We start from the raw sequence: 13,927 nt of genomic DNA, 5'->3' as shown, positions 1-13,927 counted from the left end.
AAGGTATTTTACGTTGTTTGTGGCAGTTATAAAGGGTGATTTATCTCTGATTTCTTTCTCAGCCCATTTAATCTTCTGTAGATAGCAGGACTACTAATTTTCTTGAGTTGATCTTGTATCCTGCCACTTTGCTGAAGGTATTTATCAGCTGTAGGAGTTCCCTGTTAAAAAGTTTTTTGGGTTGCTTATGCAAACTATCATATCATCTGCAAATAGTGAACGTTTGACCTCTTCCTTTCCAATTTGTATCCCCTTGATCTCCTTTTGTTTTTTTATTGCTCTAGCTAGAACTTCAAGTACAATATTGAAGAGGTATGGAAAGAGTGGACAGCCTTGTCTTGTTACTGATTTTAGGGAAATCACATTGAGTTTCTGTTCATTTAGTTTGATGTTGGCTGTTGGTTTGCTGTATATAGCTTTTATTATTTTTAGGTATGTTCCTGTTATCCTAGATCTCTCCAAGACTTTTATCATGAATGGGTGTTGGATTTTGTCAAAGGCTTTTTCAGCATCTAGTAAGATGATCATGTGATTTTTGTTTCTCAGCTTATTTATATGGTGGATTACATTGATGGATTTTCGTATGTTGAACCATCCCTGCATCTCTGGGATGAAATCTACTTGATCATGGTGGATGATTTTTCTAATGTTTTCTTGGATCCAATTTGCCAGTATTTTTGAATATTTTTGCATCAATGCTCATGAGGCATACTGGTCCGAATTTCTCTTTCTCAATTGTGTCCTTGTATGTCTTGGGTATCAAGGCTATTCAAGCATTGTAAAAAGAGTTTGGCAAAGACTCTTCTGCTTCTATTGCCTGGAATACTTTGAAGAGAATTGGTATAAGCTGTTCTTTGAATTTCTGGTAGAATTCTGCACTTAGGCCATCTGGACCTGGGCTTTGTTTGGTTGGGAGACTTTTGATGACTGCTTATATTTCCTTAGGGTTATAGGTCTATTTAAATTGCTTATCTGTTCTTGATTGGCAAGTGATATCTATCCATAAAATTGTCTATTTCCTTTAAATTTTCAAATTTTGTGGAGTACAGGTTTTCAAAGTATGACTTGATGATTCTCTGAATTTCCTCAGTGTCCATTGTTATGTCTCCCTTTTCATTTCTGACTTTGTTAATTTGCATGCTCACACTCTCTGGGACTCCTTCTTAACTAAGATATTTAATATTACTTTTCCTAATTCAAAGTATTTTTACTAAAATTAGAATTCTGTAATTTAATACATTTTATTCTTATATCTCCTTGTCTTATTACTCTTAATAGTTGAAGAAAATATTTTTTCAGCAAACAAAGCAGGGCCCAGTGGCTCTCCTTCATCAAACTGATGAATACCACACAAAGGTCCTCCATCTTCTGGAAACTTAACCACTCAGTCTGTGAAAGTGCCTGTGTGGAAATTTTAAACATCTGTTAAATATCTACAGTATCATTAAGATCCCAGTTACAGCTTTTTTTCCATACTGGCCTATAATAGGACTTTCATCTTTAGCACGAGGCACTTTAACTTATTCCAAAGCTGATTTGAACAATGCACTCCTTTGAAAATGGCAGCTAAGCAACCTTTGATAAAATCAATAAATTCTACAATGCTTGATTGATAGAGTAAGATTATCACAAATGCACACAAAACCTACACAGAAGCTGGATGTTACCTCACTTTAATCTGAGCTGACAAATTATCTTGTCTTTCACTGCTTTCTTAGAGTTTGGTGTTCTGGTCTGTGTGTTATGAACGGTCATTTTTATTGCTTTTCTGTCCTTGAGTGTCATGAAAGTGGAGACTATTGCAGACATTAGAAGGCTGAGTATTTATTCTTCACTATCTCTCGGTATTCTTAGACAGTCTTTAATATGAAGAAGTCTGAAGGTCTACTTCCTCTTGTCATGAGGGATCTAAATGTCCTAATAGACTACTCACAGACTCTTCTCTGTGGGGCCTACACATCTATTCCTCAGGATGTGCTTGACAGCAAAGGCCTGTCCACACACAGGCAGGTGAAGAACACACACAATGTTTGTCGTGTTTCTTTTTTACTTAAGATTTTAAAATGAGTAAAATTTCTGACTTTATTTAAGAGATAAAATATTTACAATTTTAATACCAGAAAATTGTGAGCAAAACTATAGGATTCATAGTAACTTTCCCATTGTTATGTGTTTTGCATTAATAGTTATGCCATACAGTTGATTTTTTCTGAAAAATTCTGTTCAGTTATTTCTGGGTCCTGTAGGGTCAGACTGGTAGAGAAGAGAAGCTTTGTCAGATGACATGTCCAAAAGGTCATGTGTTCTACAATTCTGTTTTAAAGTCTGTTTACTCCTGGGAACAAACTTCATCTGTGTCAAATTCTTTGTCTCTTGCATTGCCAATCTCATCAAGTTGTCTGTAGCAACTGCCAAAATTTAGCACTGATTGAGGCTATTTCCATGAGATCTCCTGCTTAGACCCTGTTTTTCTTTGTCTTCAAAGTGATTGGAATGGCTTTTAGATGTTTTCTCAGATCTCTTCCAAAGATAGGAACGAAATTTGACACTTTTGTGAAAGGTAATTTGGGCATAAAATGCCTATGTTTGGACCTATATATGTAGTTGTTGTTAGAAAAGATATAATAATTTCTGTACTTGAATAGACTTGAATGTCTATTAAGAAGGAAAACGAGTAAGAGGAAAAGGTGATAGGCAAGGATTAGAAACAGAAATTCACTAAGAGTTATGATCATTCAAACTTCAGGAGAAAAGACTGATTAACTCATATCAGAATGTGAATGCAGAAATGTTTGCCTGGAATATAGTAATTGGCCCTCAGCAAACATTTACTTACTGAATGAGTATGCATATTCTACCCATCAAACTGGCAAAGATGTTTTAAAACAATATAAATCTATAAAACAAGATACCGTAGCAGCAATTTGAACTAGGAATATAAAACATCTGTATTCCACATTCTTTTTCAGATAACTTATTTTAGTTTTGTTTGTTTTAACTTTTTAAAATAATTTCACACATGTGAAAATATTACTCTAATTGCAGCTTTTCTACCTCTCTCATGACTCATTTGAATTCCTCCCATATTCTGCCTACTCCCTCTCAAATTAATGATCTTTTAAAAACTTGTATTGTTACACACACAACATATACATATGTTCACGTTGTGTATACTATGCTGAGCTCATTTGCTTTTGTTCATATTATATATTTTAGAGCTGACCACTTTGGAATGGATACCCTTTTGGGTGGTTCCTGTAGAAGACAGAATCTCCTTTTCTCAGCAGTCATGAATTGCCTGTAGTTCTTCATCTAGAGTGAGCCTCATCACATTTCTCTTATCCGTGTTGGCACATCAAATGGTGGTGTCACCATGCTGGTCTTGTTTAGGTGAATGTATTGTTGATACGTCGTCAGTATAGCTTCCCTATCATCTATAGAAGACACTATCTCATAGCAGATGCCCTGGTTCTCTGGCTGTGAAAATGTTTCTATCCCATTTTCCAGAGTGTTCCCTGACCTTACATGTACAGCTTTCATTGTAGATGCATCAGCTGGGGTTGTGCATAGTCAGTTGACCTCTGCATTTGACCAGTTGTGTGTGTCTTAGGAAGTCTCCACTGTAAAAAGAAGCTTCCTTGATAAGGGTGGGAGCTTCAGATGTTGGTATTTAAAACTTATCCTGGTTTGATAAAGTGGCATCAGTAGGCTCTCCACTAGGCTCAATGACCTCACATCCTGGCTAGGTTTAAAGTACCAAGCATAAATTTCCTCCTTTTACATGAGCTTTGAGCCCAGCGAAGCTGCTTTTATTACCTCAAAGATATATGCACCGCTATTGCACCCTTGAGTTTATCTTTCTGGACTTGTCATTTTTTGTGATCCATGAGCTTCACAGATGGGTAGGACCACAGATGGCTTTGCTCAGTTGGGAGCTTACGTAGAACCTCCAATACAATGCAAGATGGTCCTCTGAGAGGAGGATGCCAGGTCATTCTGAGAGTGATTCTTTCAAGTCCTGTGTCTGAAGTGTATGGTGTCTTCAGTGATGACATCTTACCTTGAAGTTCAAGAGGGGCAACCAAGAGCAACAAAAATACCCTGCATTATTTTGGAAGTCACTTGGACTCCACTGACCAATGGCTAGAAGGGAGGTTTACCAGACCTGGCACTAGAATTTTCATTAGTCTATGGCTCTTATGGAAAAACAATATCATCCACTTAGCATGATTTAATTAATTTAAACTACATACATATGTATAGGCATAGACTTACTATGTATTTATATGTGTATTTTATATATGTACTTTAAATAAACAAAGTGATATATTTCTTTATGGCTTTTTCAAACCTCCTTAGTGTTATTTATCCCTCCTCCCTCCACTCCCTCTCCTTCACCCTCCTCCTACCCTGGTAAGAATTCCTCACCCCATTTTTCCAACATTCTTAGAGCTCCTACTGTGCTACCCTTTCTACTTTACTGGTTTCTGAGCTTACTTGTATCTAAAGTTTCAAATCTAGTATCTACAAATAAGAGAGAATGTGTAATGTTTGCAGTTTTGGATAAAACTAAAAGGGCAAAATACTTTGTAACAGAAGATAGCTACTTTCAACAAAGTTGCATTTTTCAAAATAAATTAACAATAGTGTCAATGTAAATTAAGATGTGTGTGCTGTTATCTCCAGTGAGAGCATTTCCCCCCACCTAAGTAAGAATAAAGATACAAAAGAGTCAAGAAGCAAGTATTCTCAATAAAGTCAATGGGCAGAAGGTATGGTCTCCCTTCCTCATAAGCCCCCTGGCAGGAACGTTGGATAATTCTGGAAGGGAAGAAGTAGTGACCAGCTGTCATGCTACAGACACTTTGTTAATGTTTGTAGTTCACCCAAAATATTAATTGTTTTCTTCCTATAGTTTGTCTATGTTGCCCAGAAACCACTAGCTTCCTGGAATTTTTATTAATAATTCCATATTCTTGCCATGTTTCTCAGATACTGTAGCTTCTGCCAATAAATCCTAATAAATTTTCCACTTTTCTTTCAGTAACATCCTAGAGAATCTGATTCCGACTTAAATTAATCACTGATCATGTTAATGGCTCCTAGGAGTTTACTTCCGATACCCCTTATTATATTAAATCAAACTTGATAGTGAGCTATATTATTGTTCCATTGGGTTTTCATAAAAGCACTGGTATTTAAAATAATTTATGCCAAGCTTTCTCCTCATGTCTTTGCTTATTGTGTGCTTTCATTTTAAAACGGACATTTTTTGCAAATGGCACTCTTCAATACATATCACACTTTTAAAATACTTTATAGGTAACATTTTACGGTAAAATGTGACATTTTCATTATAGTCACACAACAATGAGCAGAATCATTTATCTTACAATCAAAATATTAATATTTTACATAGTTCTTAAAATTATAAGTACATTATAGATCTTCCTTATTAAAAAGATAGTTTGTGTTGCAGCAGTTTCAGGAGGCTTACAGTGTTGTTCTTTTTAAGCTTTGCAGCAAAGGGGCAGCTCTAGGGAAACCGTTTGAAGCACATGCCGAAGACATAGCAAGCGTGGCAAGTTTCATTGAGACCAAGCTCGTCACATGCTACCTACGTATGAGGAAGCCTGACCTTGCCCTGAACCACGCACACAGGTAAAATGAACACTAATGTCTACAAGTGAGAACTGTGCACACACTTCTGGGTTTACCTGGTCACTTTTCCACTGTGTTTCGATTTAAAGACAAAACCCAAAACTTATATGCTGCCTGGTTTGTGAATCTAAACAAATCAGGAAGCCCACATAGGGGAATCTCTATGCCTAAAGGAAGAAAGAGACCCAGAAGTGACTGTTCACAATGCAATGGCAAACAGCTTGGGGAAACAAAGGGAAAGGAGAAGGTAAGGAAGAGAAGTGCTGGTGAGGGAGAGAGGGGCAGGAGAGATGGGGAACACACGGGAACCGGCCTGTGGATATTTGGTGTCAGTACGGTTGATTCAAGGGATGCTGGCACCGGCCAGACAGCTTTCCAAAGGCATGGAATATTGTTATCTCGGTCACTAAAAGTTTGTATCCTTCTACAGAGTTCTGTGTAGTTGTGTAACCATGTGGATTCCTAGAATCTCCATGGTTACGGATCCTACCTTGCAAGCTATGAAAATGTAGCTGTTTCCTGAAGTCTTACTCTCACAATGAATAACACATTGTAACCTGCAGCAAAGAAGAACGGATTGTGCTGTATTGTTCAGCTGACCCTTTCATTGAAATTATGAGTGTTCCTTCTTTCCTGACTTACAGACATTTACTGGGATCTTTGGGGCTTCCCATTTTCTTATCCTATATCCCTTGTACTATTTTATATACAAATGGTTAAACGGGAGTCAATGTGAAAATCAAACCTTCATCTTAGTTGTCACCATGACTGTCTTAGATGCCGTGTAAGCGGGAGACCTGCCAGCATGAGGAAAGTCCGCTACAAACCACATCAGCTAGGATGGAAATGCTGAACCCAGACGCTTCACAGCTCTACAATGGGCTTGACTTGACAACAAGACCTACAGACAACAAAAGCACTTTGAAACTCATAAGTGTTCTCCCATGAGACATCCACAGAGTCTAAATATATATTCCTTTTGACTCCTAAGGAAAATTTTTCCTTCACTAGTCTATCTAGCAACATTTTATGCAGTCATATTCCCAATATCAGGATGCATGGCCTTTCAAAGAATATTACCCTATTTCCATTTGAAAGAGGCAGTAGTGGAAACACATATTTCAATATGTCAAAAATACTAGAATGCCAGGATTATTTGGGAGTACAATGTGAAAAACTCATTATAATATCAGACTAGTTTTCTAAAAATCCATAGGTATATGTAAGTAATAATAAGTTGAGATGTACAAAAAGTAATTATATGTCACTTCATTCTTTATCACACATCAAAAGGACAACCACCATGGAAAATATCTTTTCTATGTCAACATGGAATGAAAGCGTTTTACATCACATTCAATTATGAAAGTACCTCAAATGGTGTGGTCATGTAACAATTCCATTCAGTTTATTAAATTATGTAATGAAAACAAAGAATCAGAAATCTGTAATTCAAATGGAAGGACAATAAGGTGCCACTATTACTTGTGATGGAAGAATCAACTCACCATTTAGAATAAATCCTTTTCTGTTTTACAAATAGGGATGCTGTTTCAAGACCTTGAAAATTACTGTAGAAACCATGATGATGATGGGGATGATAGCAAGTCATGAGATGTGTTGAGATGAACTTTGGTCTACTCTTTTCTGCTATAAAACAGATTGAATTTGTGTCTCAAAAGTTGAACATGAAGTAACAAATGTGAGCCAATAAAGATTAAATGATCAATTCAGACAATAATGTATTAAGAGAAAGCAGCCACTTCAATGAGCATGTCACACAGGTGGGAACTACACAGGGTAGTACACATGGTTATCATAGTAAAACGTTTGCAAAATTCCCAGGCTTAAAAACCAGAGTCTGACATATAATCAACAAATACATTCCATAAAATAAATTAATTAATCAGGATATTTTGTTTATAAATAGCTCACAACCATTAGTTACACTCTACAGAATTCTGTATTGTGTTATTACCACATTGTGATAGTTGATACTAATCATGAATCAAAATTAAAATATTCCTTTTGCATTTATTTGCATTTGCTGAAGCATTTTTTCTTTAATTTTATGTAAATGGGATGTCTACTGCATATATTTATCTTGTTAAACACAAAAATTGGCCTTACAACCATCAGGTAGTCATGATTCTGGTAAGAATAACAGCATAAGCTTTGTCGTGTGACTGCAAAAACTCTGTGTGGTTCTAAAATCAACAGAAATACTTGAAAAATCAATCAGCATGTATTGTTAGGTAAATAAGGGATAAAAAGGCTCTAGAAACAACTGTTAACAAAATTTGCTTTCCCCTTTTTCTCCTAACAAAGACAAGCTGGCAAATACAGACATCACTTTTTACCTCAACCCAAAGTTATGCCTAGACACATGAGACACATCAGCTTTACTCCTGCCCATGTTGGATCAGAGCCACCATTCACTAGGTGCTCTGCCTATTCCTAAGACTGGTTCCTTGTGGTTCTCACTTATTAAAAACACACTTCCTGCCACAACACTATTCTATAATTATACTTTATATGTATAATTGTAAAAACTCTAATGAACATATCAGCTTTGGGGTATTTCCCAATTTTATTGTCATAATGTGGCAGAAAATATGAATACTAACATTCCAAATATGTGGAAAATATCTAGTTTTGAACACCTTATAATGATGGTATACAGCATCCACCACACAGTAAGTCTGATATTCTGTTTCAAAAGACTCTTTTAAACAGCTTACTTATCAGAGACCCACAGCTAGGTACTGGGCTGATCTCCTGGAGTCCAGTTGTAGACAGGGAGGAGTGATGAGTAAAGGGGTCAAGACCATGCTGGGGAAACCCACAGAAACAGCTGACCTGAGCAAGTGGGAGCTCAAGGACTTCAGACTGACAGCTGGGAACCTGCATAAAACCAAACTATGTCCCCTAAATGTGGGTGTCAGTTGGGAGGGGGGGCTTGGGCAGTCTAAGGGGTCTCTGGCAGTGGAACCAGTATGCATGAACTGGCTTTTTGGAGCCCCTGTGAAGGGATACTCTCTCAGCCTAGATACTTGGGGAGAGGGCCTAAGTCCTGCCCCAAATGATGTGACAGACTTGATGATTCCCCATGGGAGGCCCCACCCTCTCTGAGGAGTGGATGAGGGGGTGGGGTGGGGGAATGGGAGGGAGAGGGAACTGGAATTGGTATGAAAAATAAGATTGTTATTAATGTTAATTTAAAATTAATTTTAAAAGCTTATTTATATGTATGAATGTAAATATACAACTAATATCACAATGGCTTATAACAGAATACAGATATACTTTTATTACATCAAAGTAATGCAATATTAAATCTTTATTAGGTGGTAATTAAGGGTGCATTTTAAAATCTCTAAAGTTAACATTAAAAAGCATTTAAAATACTAGAGACCCAACAATTTGACTTCAAGTCAAAATAATATTTAATTGGCTGAAAATAAATTTTTAAAAAAGGGGAGTAAGGAGGAAGACCAGTTGAAGCAATGGAAAACAATAGTATGATGGCAAACTCAACCAAATCATATCAGGAGTTACATGAAATATCTGTAATCTGTAACTTACTTGTAAATTTGAGTTACATAGAAACCGTCAGTCTGGATTATACTGTATGGTCATCCATATGTTATTTGTGAGAAACACAGGTTTGTTTGGGTTTTTATTTTAATTTTGGGATTGTAATATAACTACAGCATTTCTTCTTCCAAGCCTCCCATACACCCCTCCCCACTCTCCTTCAAATACAGGGCCTCGTTTTTTTTCACTACTTGTTATGCTATGAATATACATATATGAATGTGTTTATATATTCATATGTATATGTCTATGTTTCTAAATATAACCTGTTGAGTCCTTATACTGTAACTTGTATGTATGTTTTCAGGGCTGATCATAATGGCAATGAACAATTGATTAGTGTGTACATCCCCAATAGTGATATATCACACAGCAAACATGAAGTGTCATTTCATGACAAATTTGCCGTTACTATGAAAGTATATTTAAAGAAAAAATATAACAAGACAAAAAATTTTTTTTGGTTTTTCGAGACAGGGTTTCTCTGTATTGTTTTGGAGGCTATCGGTCCAGCCCAGCCTCGAACTCACAGAGATCCGCCTGCCTCTGCCTCCCGAGTGCTGGGATTAAAGGCGTGCGCCACCACCGTCCGGCTCAAGACAAAAATTTTTGAATTCCCCTTTGATTCATTCTACAGTCACATTTAAATTAGAAGATGAAATCAGAAATCAGTAACAGTTAAAATAGCTAGAAAGTCCTTCTAAATATTTGGAAATTAACACTATGTACTGATGGGGGATGTCCTTCTATATATATGTTTCTCTATTTGGTTGATGAATGAAACACTAATTAGCCAGTAGCCAGGTAGGAATCATAGGCGGGGCAGCCAGGCCAGAAGAAGGCTGGGGAGAAAAAGGTAGAAAGAGGTCAAAGAGATTCCATGGTGCTGAAGGAGTAACACGCTGTATTACTGCTAAGCCACAGTCTTGTGACAATACATAAATTAATAGGATTGGGTTAATAATTAAGAGAGAGCTAGCCAATAAGAAGCCTAAGCCATCAGCCAAACAGCTTATAATTAATATGTCTGTATGTGCTTATTTGGAATTAAATGGCTACGGAACCAGGGGGGACAGAAACTTCAGTCTAAAACGTACCTAGATAGCTCATGTGTTAAAATGCAAAATAGTAAAACAACCCAAAGAATGAACTTGAACACCTATCTAGTTATTTACTGGCCTTGACTTTCACGAATCGCCCTTCTTTTTGTATGTCTTCTTATCTATAAATCTAACTAAAATGCTTTAAGCCATCACTGAACCTCAGAAGCTGCCTTATGTATCTTTTGTTTCACTCCCAACCCCAAAGAAGGCAAATTGTCTTCCAGGCAAAGGTCATAATAGTAATAAACTGTGTTTCCAAAATGGGAACTATTATTTTAAGATATCCTTTCTGAGCCTCCAGATTTTTAATGAAATAGATACTTTCAGAAACTCTGTGAAAATACAGCTTCTAAATATCTGTCTCCTAGGTTTTGAGGGTAATTAAAATTTTCAGAAGGTAATATCAGCTTACAGCGTTACAGGTTCAGAATGAGCCGATGTGTGAGAGAACTAATAGTAAGTTTGCAAATCTCTTGCTGATTATTTCAAGAAATAAGGAATCTTAAATATGATTCCCTCTTCTCTTTTATCTAAAAGTTGAAAATTTGACCATTAAATTCAATAAGTCAATAACATTAAATACAAATAACTAGTAATTTTAAATAAATTTAAGTAAAAGCAGATCACAGTTTTAAACATGTATGCATAAAACACAGATGCATTCAATTTAATAAAGACCATTAGATCTAATATTAAATGTTAGCCCCAACGTGATAGAGGCAAAAAAAAAAACGAAGTGGGGAAAGGTAGTAATGGAAATGAAATAATTGGGGTGGGGCAGGTAGAGGAAGGTGTGTGAAGAGGAATAACTGATGCTGATGAACTTTGAAAATTCCATACAGAAAATTAGTACTGTGCAAGTTTCCTGAAATATACACAGATACAGTTATAAAAGGAGCATCAATGGAACTACCCTATACTGGGGAGTGAATGTTTCTTCCAGACACCATAGGTTATCAAATTCAAAAGCCCAGTGCCAGGTATTGATTACCCTTTTTCAAGTGGATGGTCGGTGGAGAGTCCTTAAATCCCCAAATATTAAGAGTTATTGCTATTCCTCTTGGTAACCTAATAAAATAGGAAGGTAACAAAAGTAAGTATGAGCTGAAGATACATAAGTCATAAGACCTGGAGATTCAAGCTACAAACTACCTGGGAGTGGTAGTTTGAATGTTACTGGCCCCCATAAGCTCATAGAGAGTGTCACTATTAGGAGGCGTGACCACCTGATGAAGTAGATGCGGTTTTGTCAGAGGAAGCGTGTCACTGTGGGGGTGGACTTTGCTCAAGTTATGCCCAGTGTCTCAGACCACTTCCTGTTGCCTATGGGTGAAGATACAAGGACTCTCAGCTGCTTCTCTAGCACCATCTGCCTGAATGCCATCATGTCAAACTATGATGGTGATAGAATAAACCTCTGAAAATGGAATCCACTCCAATTAAATGCTTTTTCTTTATAAGAGTTGCCATAGTCATGGTGTCACTTCACAGCAATAGAAACCTTAAGACACTCGGCATCACCCAATGACTAGTTCTTGTAATTTTAGAATGTTCTATGCATGCTACTGTGGAGAAAAATCATCTATCCTCTTACCCAGATATAAACCCTATGAGTTACAATAATAATTAATTTGGTAGGATAGGCTCACTGATGATACAATTTCAGGAATGCTATGGGAATAACCAACCACTTTCTAATTGGATATAAAAGCCTAATCCTCAAGATGGAACTCATGTCAGATACTGTAAACTGGACCAAAACCCCATAGCTGAGGAGGTCATAAGCCCATATTAGTAGAGTCTAAAACTATTATCGTGCTTAATAGACATAGAAATAACCTGCCCCATAATTTCTTATTTTTATACCTATAGATCAGTGCACCTCTAAATCCTTATCAGAGAAGCTTCTACTTAAGAGCCAGTAGATGGCTATTAATACGAAGACCCACAACTGGTCAAGGTGCAGAGAACAGGAGACTGTGTGCTGCTCATCTTTTAGTGGGACATTTTATATGCACCCTTACCCAAAGCTTAGTGATCATCATAGAAAAAGGGTGTAAAGACTGTAGAGCCACAGGGCAATGCACTTGGTAGAGCCAATGCACTCATGAACACACAAAGACTGTAAATACATCCACCTGCATTGAATCAAGCCAGAAAAATCCCATTATGGATGGGGAAGGGGCTCATTAAGTCCCACTCCTAGCTGAGGAACTACCAATAGTTGATGGCTGCTAGGATGCAATTTGTCTTTCTTCAGAGACACAGCCCTAAAAGACTGTGTATGCTTTAACAGAATCTCTTACACCCAGACACACACCCACAGCACTAAGGCACTCTATGGATTTTGTCTTTAGAGAATACATGATGTTTCGAGGAAATCTGGTTGGGAAATAAAGGAGGAATTGGTAAACTGATAAAGAGTGTATTTGATCAAAACACCATTACACGACTGTATAAAATCCTAAATCAATTAAAATAATTGTGTGTTAGTAGTATTCTATAAAAATAACTAAAAATTTTAAGTGGATATAACTGAAAGTAAAGTACAGTGAAACAAAAGGGAACATTGGCTGCTGGTTCCAGTTTCTTAATGTTAGAAAATGGAGAACTTATCGACTACCAAGGTTGGTACTGTATATGGGAAACAATAATTTGCAACACAAAAATATGTGGAATGATAGATATATAAGCAGATGGACAGACAGACAGATGTGTGTACATATCTATGTCCCAGGATAATTCATGGTGTCTTGCTTTGAGGAAGTACATGGATGCTTGCTTTGATGATATCACTATTCATTTTTGAGAGCTACTATATTGCAAATATTCATATTTGCAGCTCCTGGGATTAGAAAATCTCATTTGTTCCTACTTACATCCATCCCTGGCTTACTCATTTCTCCTTTCAATCTAGTAAAATAATAATATCCTATACATATATGTGTGCAGCAGAGTTTATGTTTGTACAGAACTGCAAGTGTGGAGAGAGATAAAGATAAGTTATAGTACTGTCACTTTTAAGATGCCTAGTTGAATTTTTGGCAAGTCAGACACTTTGTGTCTTCAAGGAGTTGGGCACATTAAAACGTTATGTGGGTCATTAGTGTCTCTATGCTTCTTGTTATTGTATTCTCATGAAAGTAAATCTACTATAAAAAGATGCTTCCACTGAAGATGACATTAAATACTCCAAGTTTCTCTTTAAATTCTAAAAGGAATATAAAACATGACAATATTCTGTAGAAGAGCAAAGATTATGTGCGTTGAGCCAGTGTAAGGAACAACCATGACAGTTTCTTGGACTACAAGGTTGACTACATTAAGAAACATAATAGTTGCTGGGCAGTAAAAAGAACAAGCATTCAATGACTCTATCTTGTGATAGTTATGAATAAAGCACTTTCAAACTACCTAAACTAGACCTATCATGTAATCTTAGTGGAAAATGGGGAAGAGATTCTAAGTTCACTAACCCCTTCACTAACTCTGGGAGTTGTTTGCTACATGGTCTTTTGGATCAAGAAGCAAGAGGTTTACCTCTAACACCACAGTCATTTTTCTTT

The 13,927-nt window shown here is 36.7% G+C and overlaps 1 protein-coding gene across 2 annotated transcripts in view; it reads left to right on the top strand.

The window, feature by feature from the left end:
* Window positions 1–13,927, top strand: part of Spata16 (spermatogenesis associated 16) — a 285,586-nt gene that overhangs the window by 89,794 nt on the left and 181,865 nt on the right. For both annotated transcript variants that reach the window (XM_040754606.1, XM_040754605.1), the window contains exon 3: window positions 5,516–5,661. In XM_040754606.1, coding sequence (XP_040610540.1) covers window positions 5,516–5,661 — 146 coding nt within the window. The remainder of the gene's footprint in view (window positions 1–5,515; window positions 5,662–13,927) is intronic.

Source organism: Mesocricetus auratus, unplaced genomic scaffold (genome assembly GCF_017639785.1).
Source record: "Mesocricetus auratus isolate SY011 unplaced genomic scaffold, BCM_Maur_2.0 Super-Scaffold_100011, whole genome shotgun sequence".
In the NCBI taxonomy this organism is placed as follows: domain Eukaryota; kingdom Metazoa; phylum Chordata; class Mammalia; order Rodentia; family Cricetidae; genus Mesocricetus; species Mesocricetus auratus.
The sequence above is the reverse complement of the archived record's forward strand: the minus strand, read 5'-3'. Positions and strand labels throughout refer to the sequence as shown.